The sequence below is a fragment of the Myodes glareolus genome, chromosome 14 (genome assembly GCF_982192425.1).
Source record: "Myodes glareolus chromosome 14, mMyoGla1.1, whole genome shotgun sequence".
Taxonomy (NCBI): Eukaryota; Metazoa; Chordata; class Mammalia; order Rodentia; family Cricetidae; genus Myodes; species Myodes glareolus.
The window spans coordinates 35,123,342-35,135,661 of record NC_142039.1 but is presented as its reverse complement, the minus strand read 5'-3'; the positions used below and the strand labels follow the sequence as shown (position 1 = coordinate 35,135,661).

Below are 12,320 nucleotides of genomic sequence, written 5' to 3'. Positions count from 1 at the left end.
GCCCAAGAGAGGTGAAAAAATAAGCTTTGAGGGAGAGAGATGAGGGGGTGATAGTGCACATACTATATAAGCCTGAAAAAGGAACTATTGGGACCAGGATAGTATAATGGGGAGGAGGCAGAGAGATAAAAAGAATAGAGAAGCTAATTAATCAAAAATTAGAATACATGAAAATGCCATAAGAAAAATTTACTTTATAGACCAGTTTTTAAAAATCAAAAAGAGCTTTGACAGTACAGAAAATATACAATACAACTTAGGTTTGGGTTTTTTTCTCAATTTTAAAATTAAATATATTTATAGCTTAAATGTATTCCTTCCCTCTCCTGCTGTGCATCCCCCTTGTTACCTTTCAAATCCATGGCTTCTTTTCCTGTAATTAAGTATATCATGTACAACTTGCTGAATTCCCTTTCCGATGGTATTGTTCTCTGCGTTTTGACCAGTTGTGGAAACCTCAGCATCAGAGATGTTGAATAAATATATTGTTTATAATGCTTTGGAATGAAGACATTTTAATGATAAGTAATACAGACACACACACACATATGTTTTGGAATGAGTTGGTCAATATATATTATATATATATACATTGGTTGGTATATCTCATATGTCTCATCCCTCAATTTGAGAGTTAGAAAGTTAATGGTGTTAAAATTTAATCCTTGTCTCATAGGAACCCAAACTTAGTATATCCAAAAAACCCCACCTATAACTTCTTTTTTTTAATACTTCTCTATACATTCATTTAGTCTCCCCCTCTAGAAAGTGTCCATACCAGTTTTTCTTTTTAAATGAAGAGGATTCCCCTTCCATTCTTTCCCCATTACTGTGTGTATTAGTTACTTTTTTATTGTTGTGATAAAATACCATGACCAAGGTTAGTTTAGAAAAAGAGATAATTTGGACTTACAGTTTCAGAGAGTTAGAGTCCCTGATGATGGATTGAAGGCCTGTTAATAGAAGCAGGAAGCTGAGGGCTGACATCTTCATCTGCAAGTACCCAACAAGGACAGCAAGCTAGAATTGGCAAGGTCTTTAAACTCCCAAAATCTGGCCCAATGATACACTTCTTCCAGCAAGGCCACACTTCCTAACTCTACTTGAACAGTATCATCAATTGGGATCCAAGTATTCAAATGTCTTAGACTGTGAGGAATATCACATTCAAACTATCACATTTCACTCGTTGATCTCTATGTACACGTGCACAACCACAGCACTTCTTAAAAGTCTCAAGATTAATATCTCTTCAGAGACTCCTGGCAATGTCTCAATTCAAATTACATATTTCAAATACATAAAGACTCAAAATATAAATCACCAATCAAAAAGGGAGGTATAGGGACATAGTGAAAAAATACTTGATAAAAATAAGACTAAATTTCATCAGGAGAAACACCAAGTTCCATAGCTTCTTATCTGGTGTTAAAGGGCTTAGATTGCTCTGGCTTTGCTGCCTGCAACATATACCTCCCCCTTGAGCTGGTTCCTCCCCCTGAATGCAGCTCTCCCTAACTCACATGTATCTCACAGCAGTGTGTCTCCAACATCTTGAGATCTCCAATTCAAGCCAGGCTTCACTTATACAGCTTCATGAAATAGCCTCTCATGGCCTCTTGCCCTTTTGGGGCTTTTATGCAGAGACTCCTGTGATGGACATTGAATTCATTACTCCAAATTTATGACTGTGGTTACTTTCCAGGAGCAGAAAATGCCGTATTCTCTCTTTCACAAGTTGGTAGGCAACTGAGTGGGGACTTGCCTTGAGGATACCCTTCTCTTTATTCCAAATGTAGATCAACAATCAAATCAATATTCCTCCCCCAAAGATACTTTTAAATTTAGCCTCAGGAAAGTTCTTAGAACATGGACTGAAAACAGGCAGTTTTTTGTTAATTTTTTCTCCTTAAAATATCACAGGAACATTCTCTAGCCCAATTGCCAATATTGTTTTCTCTGAAAAGCTCTTGAACTGGGCCTCCATAGTCCACATAGCTCTCAGCACTATTGTTTTCCAAACACCTACTAGAATGACATGTTAATGTCCACTTACATCCTTCAATCACTTCTCTAGTCCAAAGTTACAAAGTCTTTCACATTACTCAAAAAAATAGTATTGTCAGTTCTGTAACGGCAATAACTCTCTCTCTCTCTCTCTCAGGTACCAACTTTTGTGTTAGGACTTTTCTATTGCTGTGATAAAAGACCATGACTAAGGCAATTTATAGAAAGATGAATTTATTTGGACTTACTGTTCCAGAGGGTTAGAATCCATGATGGTTGAAGAAAGATACGGAAGTGGGAGCAGGGAGCTGAGGGCTCACATCTTAACCTACAAGCATCAAGAAGAGACTAAGCAAGAAATAGCAGTTTTTAAACTCTCAAAGCCTTTCCCGGTGACATCAATTTGGCTTTCTTTGACTGTTACATTCATTTATTAGTTTTTCATCTTCTTGTCCACTATGTTCATAGCATTATTCTCTTGTAGCCTTAGTTTATAATTATTTTATGATTTTTACCAGACTATAGCAATTCACTTATTTTTGCCTTGTTGTTGCAAATTATACTCTCTCCATGACTGCAGGGTCAAGAATACATTATAGAATAATATATAAGGAAATGATCTAGACCAAATCTTCAGAGAGAGATAACTACTCAAAATTTGTAATTAATGGATAAAATCACTAGTATATCAATAATATTTATTCACACATATTTAATTGCTAGTAATAATTGTTTTTGAATAAGAGAACACAGACTATGAAGTCTAAAGACTGGAGACTTTATTTTTATTAATATTTTCATACAATATATTTTGATCATATTATTTCTCATCTCCCAGATCCTCCCAGATCTTCCACATTTTCCTACCAACCCAAACTCATGTTCTCTTGCTCTCTCTCAAAATGAAAACTTAGAAAAAAATTAGAAATCTAACATTTGAACAAATAATACAATAAAAGTAAAAACAAATAAAAACCATGAACTCCATTTTGTACTGATCAATTACTCCTGGACATGGAGCTTGCCTTGGGGTATAGTTGATATACTCAGGGTCACTCTACTGGAGAAAACCGATTTTCCCTTTGCCAACAGGTATCAGCCACAAATAGCTTCTTGATTAGTGGTGGGACTTTGTGGTTGCTTCTTCTCTGTGCTAGGATTTTGTCTGTCAAAACTAGAGTTCTTATCTTAGATCTGTCACTGGTTATAATCCTAGCTTAACCTAGAAAATCAATTTAGCCTATAAAAACCTTCTCATCAGCAAAATGTAGGCTACAACAGTCTCTACTGTATACATGGGTCTTGTGCTATAGGAAATCAGAGGCACAGTCCACATTCATAAAAATCAAAGAACGGAGGCTTGTCACCATTCTTTTTTTTTTTTTTAAGCTTCAACCCTTTCCTTTCTTATTCACCATCAAGATCTCACACTAAATTTTCAGTCCCTTTAAAACAGCCAATATCTTTTCAAATTCAAAGTCTCTCAACTATGATCTCCATTAAAATAAAAAGTAAAAGAAATACACTCTTTAAGAGGGAAGAACCAGGACACAGTCACAATCTGAGCCAAGCAAAACCGAACTCCAACAGTATAAATAACTCAATATTCGGTTATCTGGGATTCACTCACCATCTTCTGGGCTCCTGCAACGGACTCGGTTCACTTCTCTGGCTCTTTAGGTTCCAGATGCTTTTACTCCACTGCTGCTGTTCTTTTGGCTGTCCCATGACCACCATTTCTTTTATATCACAGAAACCATGGAAGGAAGCAAAGACTCACTAGAAAACACAGCTGACATTGTGTCCACTTCTATCAGAGATACAGGCAAATAAACCAAACAATTTATTGTATTATTCTAAAAACGATGAAATAAGGTGCTAAAGGTAGTGGGGGCAATTCACATGGATCTTTAAGGCATCAAGTTCACATGTGTTTTTCTTTGCTCATGTTCCAAACACGACAAAAACTTGCCAAAATTTTGGATCTGCTTTGAATTTGGATCTTGAATTTTCTTTTTTCTTTTTTTCTATACTTTCTAATTTATAATTCTTTCTTGTATGATAGAAGTTTATCATTATTGTGTTTTTCCTGCCTTTTGGTTATACCGGGTATATTGTTAAGGTTCTATATGTATTCATAGATTTTCCTCTGAAGGCTTTTGTTCTCTGTCCTTGCCTTGCTGACTCAGATCCACACTGTTAAACTGATACCGCCTTCCTCTATACTCTTAGGTAGGTCTTTTTACTCCCTCTGGTTTTTGGCTTCCTCCTGCTCTCAGCTCCATTTATTCCTATATTTTCTTGCTGCTGTATTGAAGCAACTTGGTAGATTGAGTTTTTGAAACTGAAAATGTCTTCATATTTGAATAGTCATCTTCCTGTCTTCATGTTTGACTAATCATTGGACTAGATAGACAGTTCCGGATTTAACAGAATCGCCTGTAGCAGCTGGATGTACAGTCTTTTCTTCTACTTTTCAGTAGAGACCAGTGAAACAGTTGAGTATTTTGATGTTGCTCATTTTGAGACAAATCATTTCCTACCTTATTGTTACACCTCATGAAAATCTGCCATTTTTAATGTTGCCTTATAATACTTATGTGAAACACCAAGATGTTAACTTAATTCATTATATTGGGTTTTCTGTTAATTAATGATAACTTGCCTTCTTCCTATTCATTGTAGTATTTGGTGCCGTATTTACTAACCATTCTCAATTTTTTCTTCTTTCTGGGACTCTGGTCCTTTTGCTAAGAACTCTTAATGTCTTTCTCATTTTTTTTCCAGTCTGTTTATACTTTTCTCTTAAATTCTTTGAATATATTTTACTTTATTTTCTAAATATCTAACTTAGAATATAATACTAAAAATAAGCATTAACTATTGTCAATTTTATGTCTGTAGCATTCTCTTCTTGATTTGTTTTAGGCCAACTCTGGTCATCCTAGTGTTTTCCTTTTATGTTCTATGTGACCTTCAAGCTCCTGATGATCTTTGACTGGTTGTTTAGTAAAGAATGAATGTTTAGATGTCTATCATTGGCTTCTTTTCTTGATGACATATTTTTTACTCTATGGAATATGACATGAGCACTAATTTTCAGATCAGTGACCCTGACATAGTAAAACAGAATAGCTGTCACTCATCCCTTCTCAGTCTTTCGATGTGTCATGTGTTTGTGTCCTCCTTTACCGGGCAGGAACCCAGTGAAACTCTCCTATACGGTACACTCCAGGAAAATGTGGAAAGGCAATGAACTCTGTTGCCCTTCAGAGAAAGGAAAACCTTAAGTGTTAGTTGTAAGTTCTCCTGGGTCTACAGAGGAGGTCATGTGGTAGTGCCCTGAATGTGGCAGTGTCAGATCTTGCCTGAGTGCTGTCTCTGTCAGATAGCATGCACATAAGTATTCTTATTGATCTAATTCTCCGAGTGATATTTCTTTTGGACTGGTGGACATAGTGTTAACTGTGCATGCTTTGCTTGACTTGTTCTTTGAAGAGGAGTAGGGATATTTCTCAGTGATAGAGTGCTTGCTCAGCATGCTCAGAGAACTGGGCACAGTCACAGTTCTGAAAGAGAGAACAAGGTAGATAGATAGATAGATGGATGGATGGATGGATGGATGGATAGATAGACAGACAGACCGACAGATAGATAGGTAGATAGATAGGTGGAGATTAGAAAAAACTAAGAGATCAAAATGAAGAATATCAAGCAGAGTTAGTTTTAATCTCTCACCCTGCTCACCACTATGGTTGATCTGACTGATCTAACTCGTTAGATGGATGTCCCCTTCTTCCTTCATCATTCCATGTGTGCCCCTCCTAAAGTTTTGTACCACTATCAAAGAAAATGACCTTCCCTGAAGGATAAGGACCAGTTGTCAGTCACAAGTACTTGAAGAGTTAGCTGTGCTTCCTTGCTAGAACCTTCAAATGAGTTCTCTAGAGACAGAAATGTGCTACTCACAAACCTTTGCAAACTACTACCTAGTTTGCAACCCTGAAGCCTAATCACATGAGATATAAGACACAGTGAACGTAGAATGAGGAAACAAAGATGATTTTTGTTGAAATACATCCCCAAATGCCCAGCGTGACCATGGAGGATCATATTAGGAAAAATGAGAACAGTTTTTAATGTGAGACCATGTTTGTGGCTACAGTTGCATCTTTACGCCATCAGCCATGTGACTTGTGCCAAACCCCTTGCAGCTTTCTTTTAGTTATGTGAAGAATGGGAACAATAAAACCAATTGTAGTTATTTTTGAAAGTATTGCTAGAATTTCCGTGTTTACAATGACTCAGTTCTGTCAAATACCTGACAGTAAATATCTTCATCCCCTTAAACTGCAAGATTCAAGAGAGATGTCGTGGCTTTCCTAAGCATAATAGCCAGCAAGTTTTGTGTATTATTATGGGTTATGGAATTCTTACTTAGTGTTTTTTTGTCTGTTTTCTCAATTAAATCATTACCTCAAGTCTGTGTGGTAAACATGATTATATTACAGTTGAGGAGTATGAAGCTCCAAGAGGGTAATTTGACCAAGATGGTTCTACTAAAAAATATGAATCCCAAGGTCCCAATACAAGTCTCTGACAGCGAAGCTTGGTCACATAGCTTCTAGTACCACTATAGGCCAAGGACAAGAGTCTGAGTCAGGATTTGACACATATTGAACTAAACTTTAGAACTGTGTAGTAGACAATGAGTTGTAGCACTCTGCATTGCCTTTATTTTGGGCCAGATCACAAGCATCACAGACACACTTTGATTCTACGATCATTGTGCTTTTATACCGACAGTTCTCCCAGATCAATATTCTACCCCTCAAGGTGTTTGTGGTAGGAGGGACAGCTTAAGAACATACCAGGCACAGGCATGAAGACCACTGCATATGGATGTGCACATTGGAAGGTCACTGCACATTCAAATGAACTTGGGTTAAGGAGAACTACATATGTTCTACAGAGATGGCTCAGATATCAAACGCTAGACTCACAATCAAAACTTCAAGAACCTCACCTGCACCCCCAGAAAAATACTAAAACAAAACAAATGAAACAAACAACAACAACAACAAAAAAAACCATGGTGCACCTACAAGAACATGAGTAATTCAGAAAATCTTGAAGTCCATTGGAAATGCTCCATTACTTGAGTAATTAGCTTCTCAGGGTCAGTCATCAACTGACTTTTTCATTCGCTTTCATTGACAGGTCCAGCTGTGAGATACAGCAAGTTCAAGATGTCGGAGGCAAAGCCACCTCCCCTGCTGGGACAGCATACTAAGCACATCCTGAAAGAGGTCCTTGGATATAATGACAGGGCTATTGGGGACTTACTCAGCTCTGGTGTGATAGCACAACATGAAACCAAATGACAGAGGAGACTGCATCAGAAAACTGCCCCTGGCTGACACAGACTATGGTCTGTGCATGCCTATCCCTAGTCTTGATCCCATGGAAAGGCAGAGTGGAAACTGCAGATTTCCTGCCTGCAATCTCTAGGGTAACTTTAGAATTAAAGTCTAGTGGCCATTTAAAACCTTAATATTCTTTTGACTTTTTCCTCCCCAGAAAGTAATTTGTTGGTTTGTGGACTTTGACTGATTCTATTGTTTGCATTTTTAAGAATTGTGACTGTTTGGCAAAGGAATGTTTTTTTCGATTTGATTCCTACCCAATGTACACGTGTATGGAAATATCACATTATAAACTGTAGTTTCAATTTGTCAACTGAAAATAAAACCAAACATAAAAATATTTTTTTCTGGAAAAAGCCTTCTTTATTCTAATTACCTTAATGCCCTAAAATGGTTGCCTATCCACCCACACAAGCCTGAAAAAAAGCAGAACTCTTGACATTTTCTACTTGTACATAAAGTTCTCATTTAAATCTTTGTTAGGAAGGCAAAGCAATAAGCAGAATGACAGTCCCTGTGATTGATTTTAAACAGTGTAACTTAATTTCCAGCCCACAAACCCTTTGTTAGTCTGTAATTTGAACCACGGATTTTGTTGATGTCTGTTGTAAGACTGATCTCCTCTCTGCCCATCAGGAGTAAATATTTGCTGTATGTTGCATTTCCCTGGTGATACTGTGATGTACAATGGAAGACCAATTTCTACCTATTCATTTAGGGTGTGAGCATTTGTGCACGTGAGAGAGCATAGGGGTTGCTCTCCTGCTACCTTATTTTGAGACATAGCCAACTGCAATGCACTTTAAATAAATGTGAGGTGATTCTTCACATGTTCCAGAGTAAAGGGGAAATGATAGGAAGTATTTCTTTGTAATTTGCAGATCTCTGTAGAAGACAGAATCATGTCTTTGTGTTTTGATTTGTCAGCGAATTCCAATTATAGAAAGATCTCTCTTGAAGATAAAAAGTGATCAGGGTATGTGCTTTAGAATGAATTGCACAGGAAACTGCATAAGTCAGGTGCAGACCAGGGCATCAGGTGCTATGTGTTCAGTGTCCTGGTATGACCTCGCTCATGGCCATAGGCATATGTACCATAAAGCATTGCCATTATATTGTGGTAGTAATTTAAAGCTAAATTGCAGATCTTTAACTTTCAAACTGATTCAAAGCTAGTTTTGTTTTTATTTGGAATGGTTTGAGCCAAGTGGCTGGTGCTTACTGGTGCTGTAAGGCATGGTACGTCTCTAGAATTCAGGATACCAAATAAAAAGTTTCCGTAAAGACTTTTCAGAGGAAATCATCTTACTTTTCAGGACTCCCCAACCCCAGCTTTGCTCTTTAACATGTTTTAGCCTGAAGAACCCCTGCTATTATTTCATTCGAAAGAATTTTGTTATAATATAGGAGTTTGATGCCTTCTACAGTCCTTTGTCTCAGGTCCTAATTTATAGAGACATATATGAGATGCTCACGTTAAAGTAGGCATTTGAAGATTTAATTATGTCCTGCATGTGTGTTTGCATTTCATTTGTATACCTGATGCCTGCAGAGTTCAGAAGATAACACTGAATCCTCTGGAAAGTAGAATTTAGATGGTTGTCAGTTACTATGTGGTTTAAGAACTGAACTTAGGACCTCTGCCAGACTAGTGAGTGCTCTTAACCTTCAAACCATGTTCTAGTCTCCAAGCCAGATATTAAAGAAAGTACCTTTATAGTCCCATGACTCATATGGAAATCAGGTAAAGGCGGGGTGACAGAATTGATAACACCACAAATCTTGACAGGCAGATGCATAGTTTTTTTCCATTGAAACATAAAATCTCAAAATGCAAATGCTCCTTATTGAGAAATAATTCCAAATATGTGAGTATCCATATGTAAGAGAATTCTGTCATGCATAGGACCAGAATGTACCTCTTAAACTTTCACGGTCAATAAAGATTGAAGTCTTCAAATATGGTAGGACAACCACTGAACTGTGACTAGGTCTCCAGATTCCTGCCTCCACAGCTCAGAATGTTCCTGAAGAACTATGGATTTCTGATCACTCATCCAACTTAAAGCATTTACTTCACTGATTTTTTTTTTTTTAAAGTTCAGGCTGTGCTTCACGTTCACATTGATTATCAGTTCTGAAAGAAGCACTGTGCTTACTAAAGTTTTAAAATTTCTAGCAATATGCCCCAGATCAAATTATGCTTATAAACAAATGTGCTGTTTTAATTATCAGAGCTGGTTATCTTACACAGTCCCCAAAATAACACACTACTAAGATACCATATGCTCAAGTTCAATTCGTGTCAAGGCCTGCCTTCTGGAAGGTTATATCAGTGATTGGCCTCAAAAGCTCCTTGAAAAATCAGTGAGTTAATTGTTACAGAATTGGAGGTATATCCACAAGCAAATGGGCTTGTTTTTCCTGAAAATTTTTCTACCAAAATTTTCTTCTTAACACATTTTTTTTTCCGGGACTTAGTCTGATATGCTGAATGTTCTTTTAACAGAAATAAAACTAACAGTGTTGACTTTTATATAAATGCTGTAGTTACTCCCCATCTGATCTTGTGTTTGAGATACCCAATGGTATTAGAGATACAGTCATGATTGTGGAAAATAAAGAGGTCTTATATTGTCTGTTTGATATTATAACCTTAGACCACTCTTCTTAGGTATCACCCTATGCAAGGATCTCTATGTGAAGATCTCACAACTTCTACACTTAAATCTTCTTACAAAATGTTTATACTCATTTGTACATCAGTTGAATTTGGTGTTACACTTCTGACTTGTGTCTTACCTTTGGCAAGTTGCCTATTTTAAAATCTGTGAAGGCAGAGGGTATAGTTTGCTAGTAGAACAATAGACTAGCATATGTGAGGCCATGGGCTTACTCCTCAACCATGCAAAAACATACTATTAAAAGCGATATAGATATGAGTCTTATTGGTTATCCTCTGAAAGGCCCGGAGCTGTCTTCATCAGGAGGGCTGTTTCTTTAAGTAATTGGCCTGAAGAATATGAGAAGGAATGGCAGTTGCTGGGCTCATGATACTGTCCATGTCTTTGGTAGCTTGGAGCTGCTGATCCTTGACTTAATGACAAAGAAGGTAATTGGGGAGGAATATATTCTTTACCCTCCATAACTCTATCTTTGGTTACTCATTTTCACATTCATTCCCCAAGATGAACTCCTGTCATTGACTCATGAATGAAGGACTCTCGACTGCTAGAGTCATCTGTCATGTTGGTGAGACTCTGATTGTTCTGTCCAGTACTAGCCTTGGCCGTGGCCTTAGTGTTTTCCTGTTCTTTCTAAAAGAGGACATGCTCCAAATCATGAGTAATGGCTTCAGTTCAGTGGCATCCAGGAGGATGGCTAGTGCCTTGCCCTCTATCTGACCTTGCTGTCTGTCATATGATTAAGGAATCCTCATATTCTCTCAAACATATGCAAAACATTTCCACACATCCCTTCCCTATTATGTCCTCCTTTACAAATCAACTCCGTGACTGTTGGTTTCTTTGGCTCCTTACCACATATTGGAGAAATGCTTTTCTGGCTCCTTAAACTGTTACCAATACCACATCTTCCCCTAACCCCAGCAGCATAGGGCTTACTCAATAGTGGTATATTCAGCCTCGAAACATGCAGCAGAGAGGTTGGGAGAAAAGAAATAAAGTAAAGCTGCCTCAGGAAAAAAAAAACTGTGATTTCTACCTCTTTACCTCCTGTGAACCCTAAAGAAAAAATTAGACTTGCTAAATATCTCTTGGTATGAGAGATGTAGAACCTAATAGTTTTGGATTTGTGATTTTAGAAGGAATTCCTGACCGCCCTTGATCGATGCCTTGTACTGCGAGTGGACACTGTGCATCTTCCTTGAAGAAGATCGAGAGAACTGATATTTTCTCTTTGAGAGAGATCTTTAACTACTTATTATGGAAGTACAAAAGAGCACTCTACTCCTTATCTGAATAGGATTGCCCTACATAAGCTGCACATGCTTACGGCGACACTGACGCTGCTCATGAGTTCTCTAACCCACAAGCCCAACTCTGGAAACAGCGCCTGCTACCCCGAGAGCCTTCTCATCCTGCTTCCCTTACTGTGAAACAGGCAAGCCTGAGTCAACAGCAAACTAAGATGTCCTGTTTTTAAGATCACGTGAGAATGGGAAATACCCAGTCACTTGAGTTTCCAACCCTGAGCCCAGGTTTCCTATCTTCTGAATCCCAAACACTTTGTGTGCTGCCCCAGTTTTATTTTCTGGGAAATCCAGGTTAAAGAAAGCGGCCCCAGTGTTGAGGTGCTCAGGACTCAGGAGGTAAATGGGGTGTGTGAATTCCTTGACAAACTATCACAAGGTCATGGAGATCAATCTGCATGCTTTATGCAACTCCTCTCATACAACTCAGGTGAAGCAAGGTGAAAAGAGTGCCTTGGTGGGTCTCTGTGTGGGTGCATTCTGGGGGAAGCTTTATTAATTTGGCAAAAAGAGCTCACAGATCCAGAATAGGCCTGGTAGAGGAGGTAGAGGGCCCTGACAGTAGTCGAAGCTATACTTTTAATTTCTTGCACAAAATGGAAATAGATTTACAAGACTTGTCTACATAAAGTTTTAAAAATATTATATAACATATAGTTACCTGTCAGAATTTGTAACAAATAAAATTCAGCAATGTTGGAAGATTATTTGGTGAGTTCTATGGCCGTAATAAATTCGATGCTGAACAATGTTGGTAAATGAATCTGTTACATTCTTACATGTAAGAGACTGTTTAATATAAGTTCCCATCGAAGTGACTTACACATAGTAATTCCTGTATCAGAAGATGTCTGGGAAGGCCTGGAGGGCATTAAATTCGAAGAGAAAAATCATAT

General features: G+C 37.8%; 1 protein-coding gene across 5 annotated transcripts in view; it reads left to right on the top strand.

Annotated features, from left to right (window-relative positions):
- Sugct (succinyl-CoA:glutarate-CoA transferase) overlaps nucleotides 1-7,773 on the top strand; it is a 736,642-nt gene extending 728,869 nt beyond the window's left edge. For 2 of the 5 annotated variants that reach the window (XM_085699249.2, XM_048460944.3), the window contains one exon: nucleotides 7,228-7,773. In XM_085699249.2, the coding sequence (XP_085555375.1) occupies nucleotides 7,228-7,391 (164 nt within the window). In that variant the 3' untranslated portion in view covers nucleotides 7,392-7,773. The remainder of the gene's footprint in view (nucleotides 1-7,227) is intronic. The other 3 variants (XM_048460950.3, XM_048460948.3, XR_007237119.3) reach the window with 2 other exon arrangements.
- Nucleotides 7,774-12,320: the final 4,547 nt, after the last annotated feature.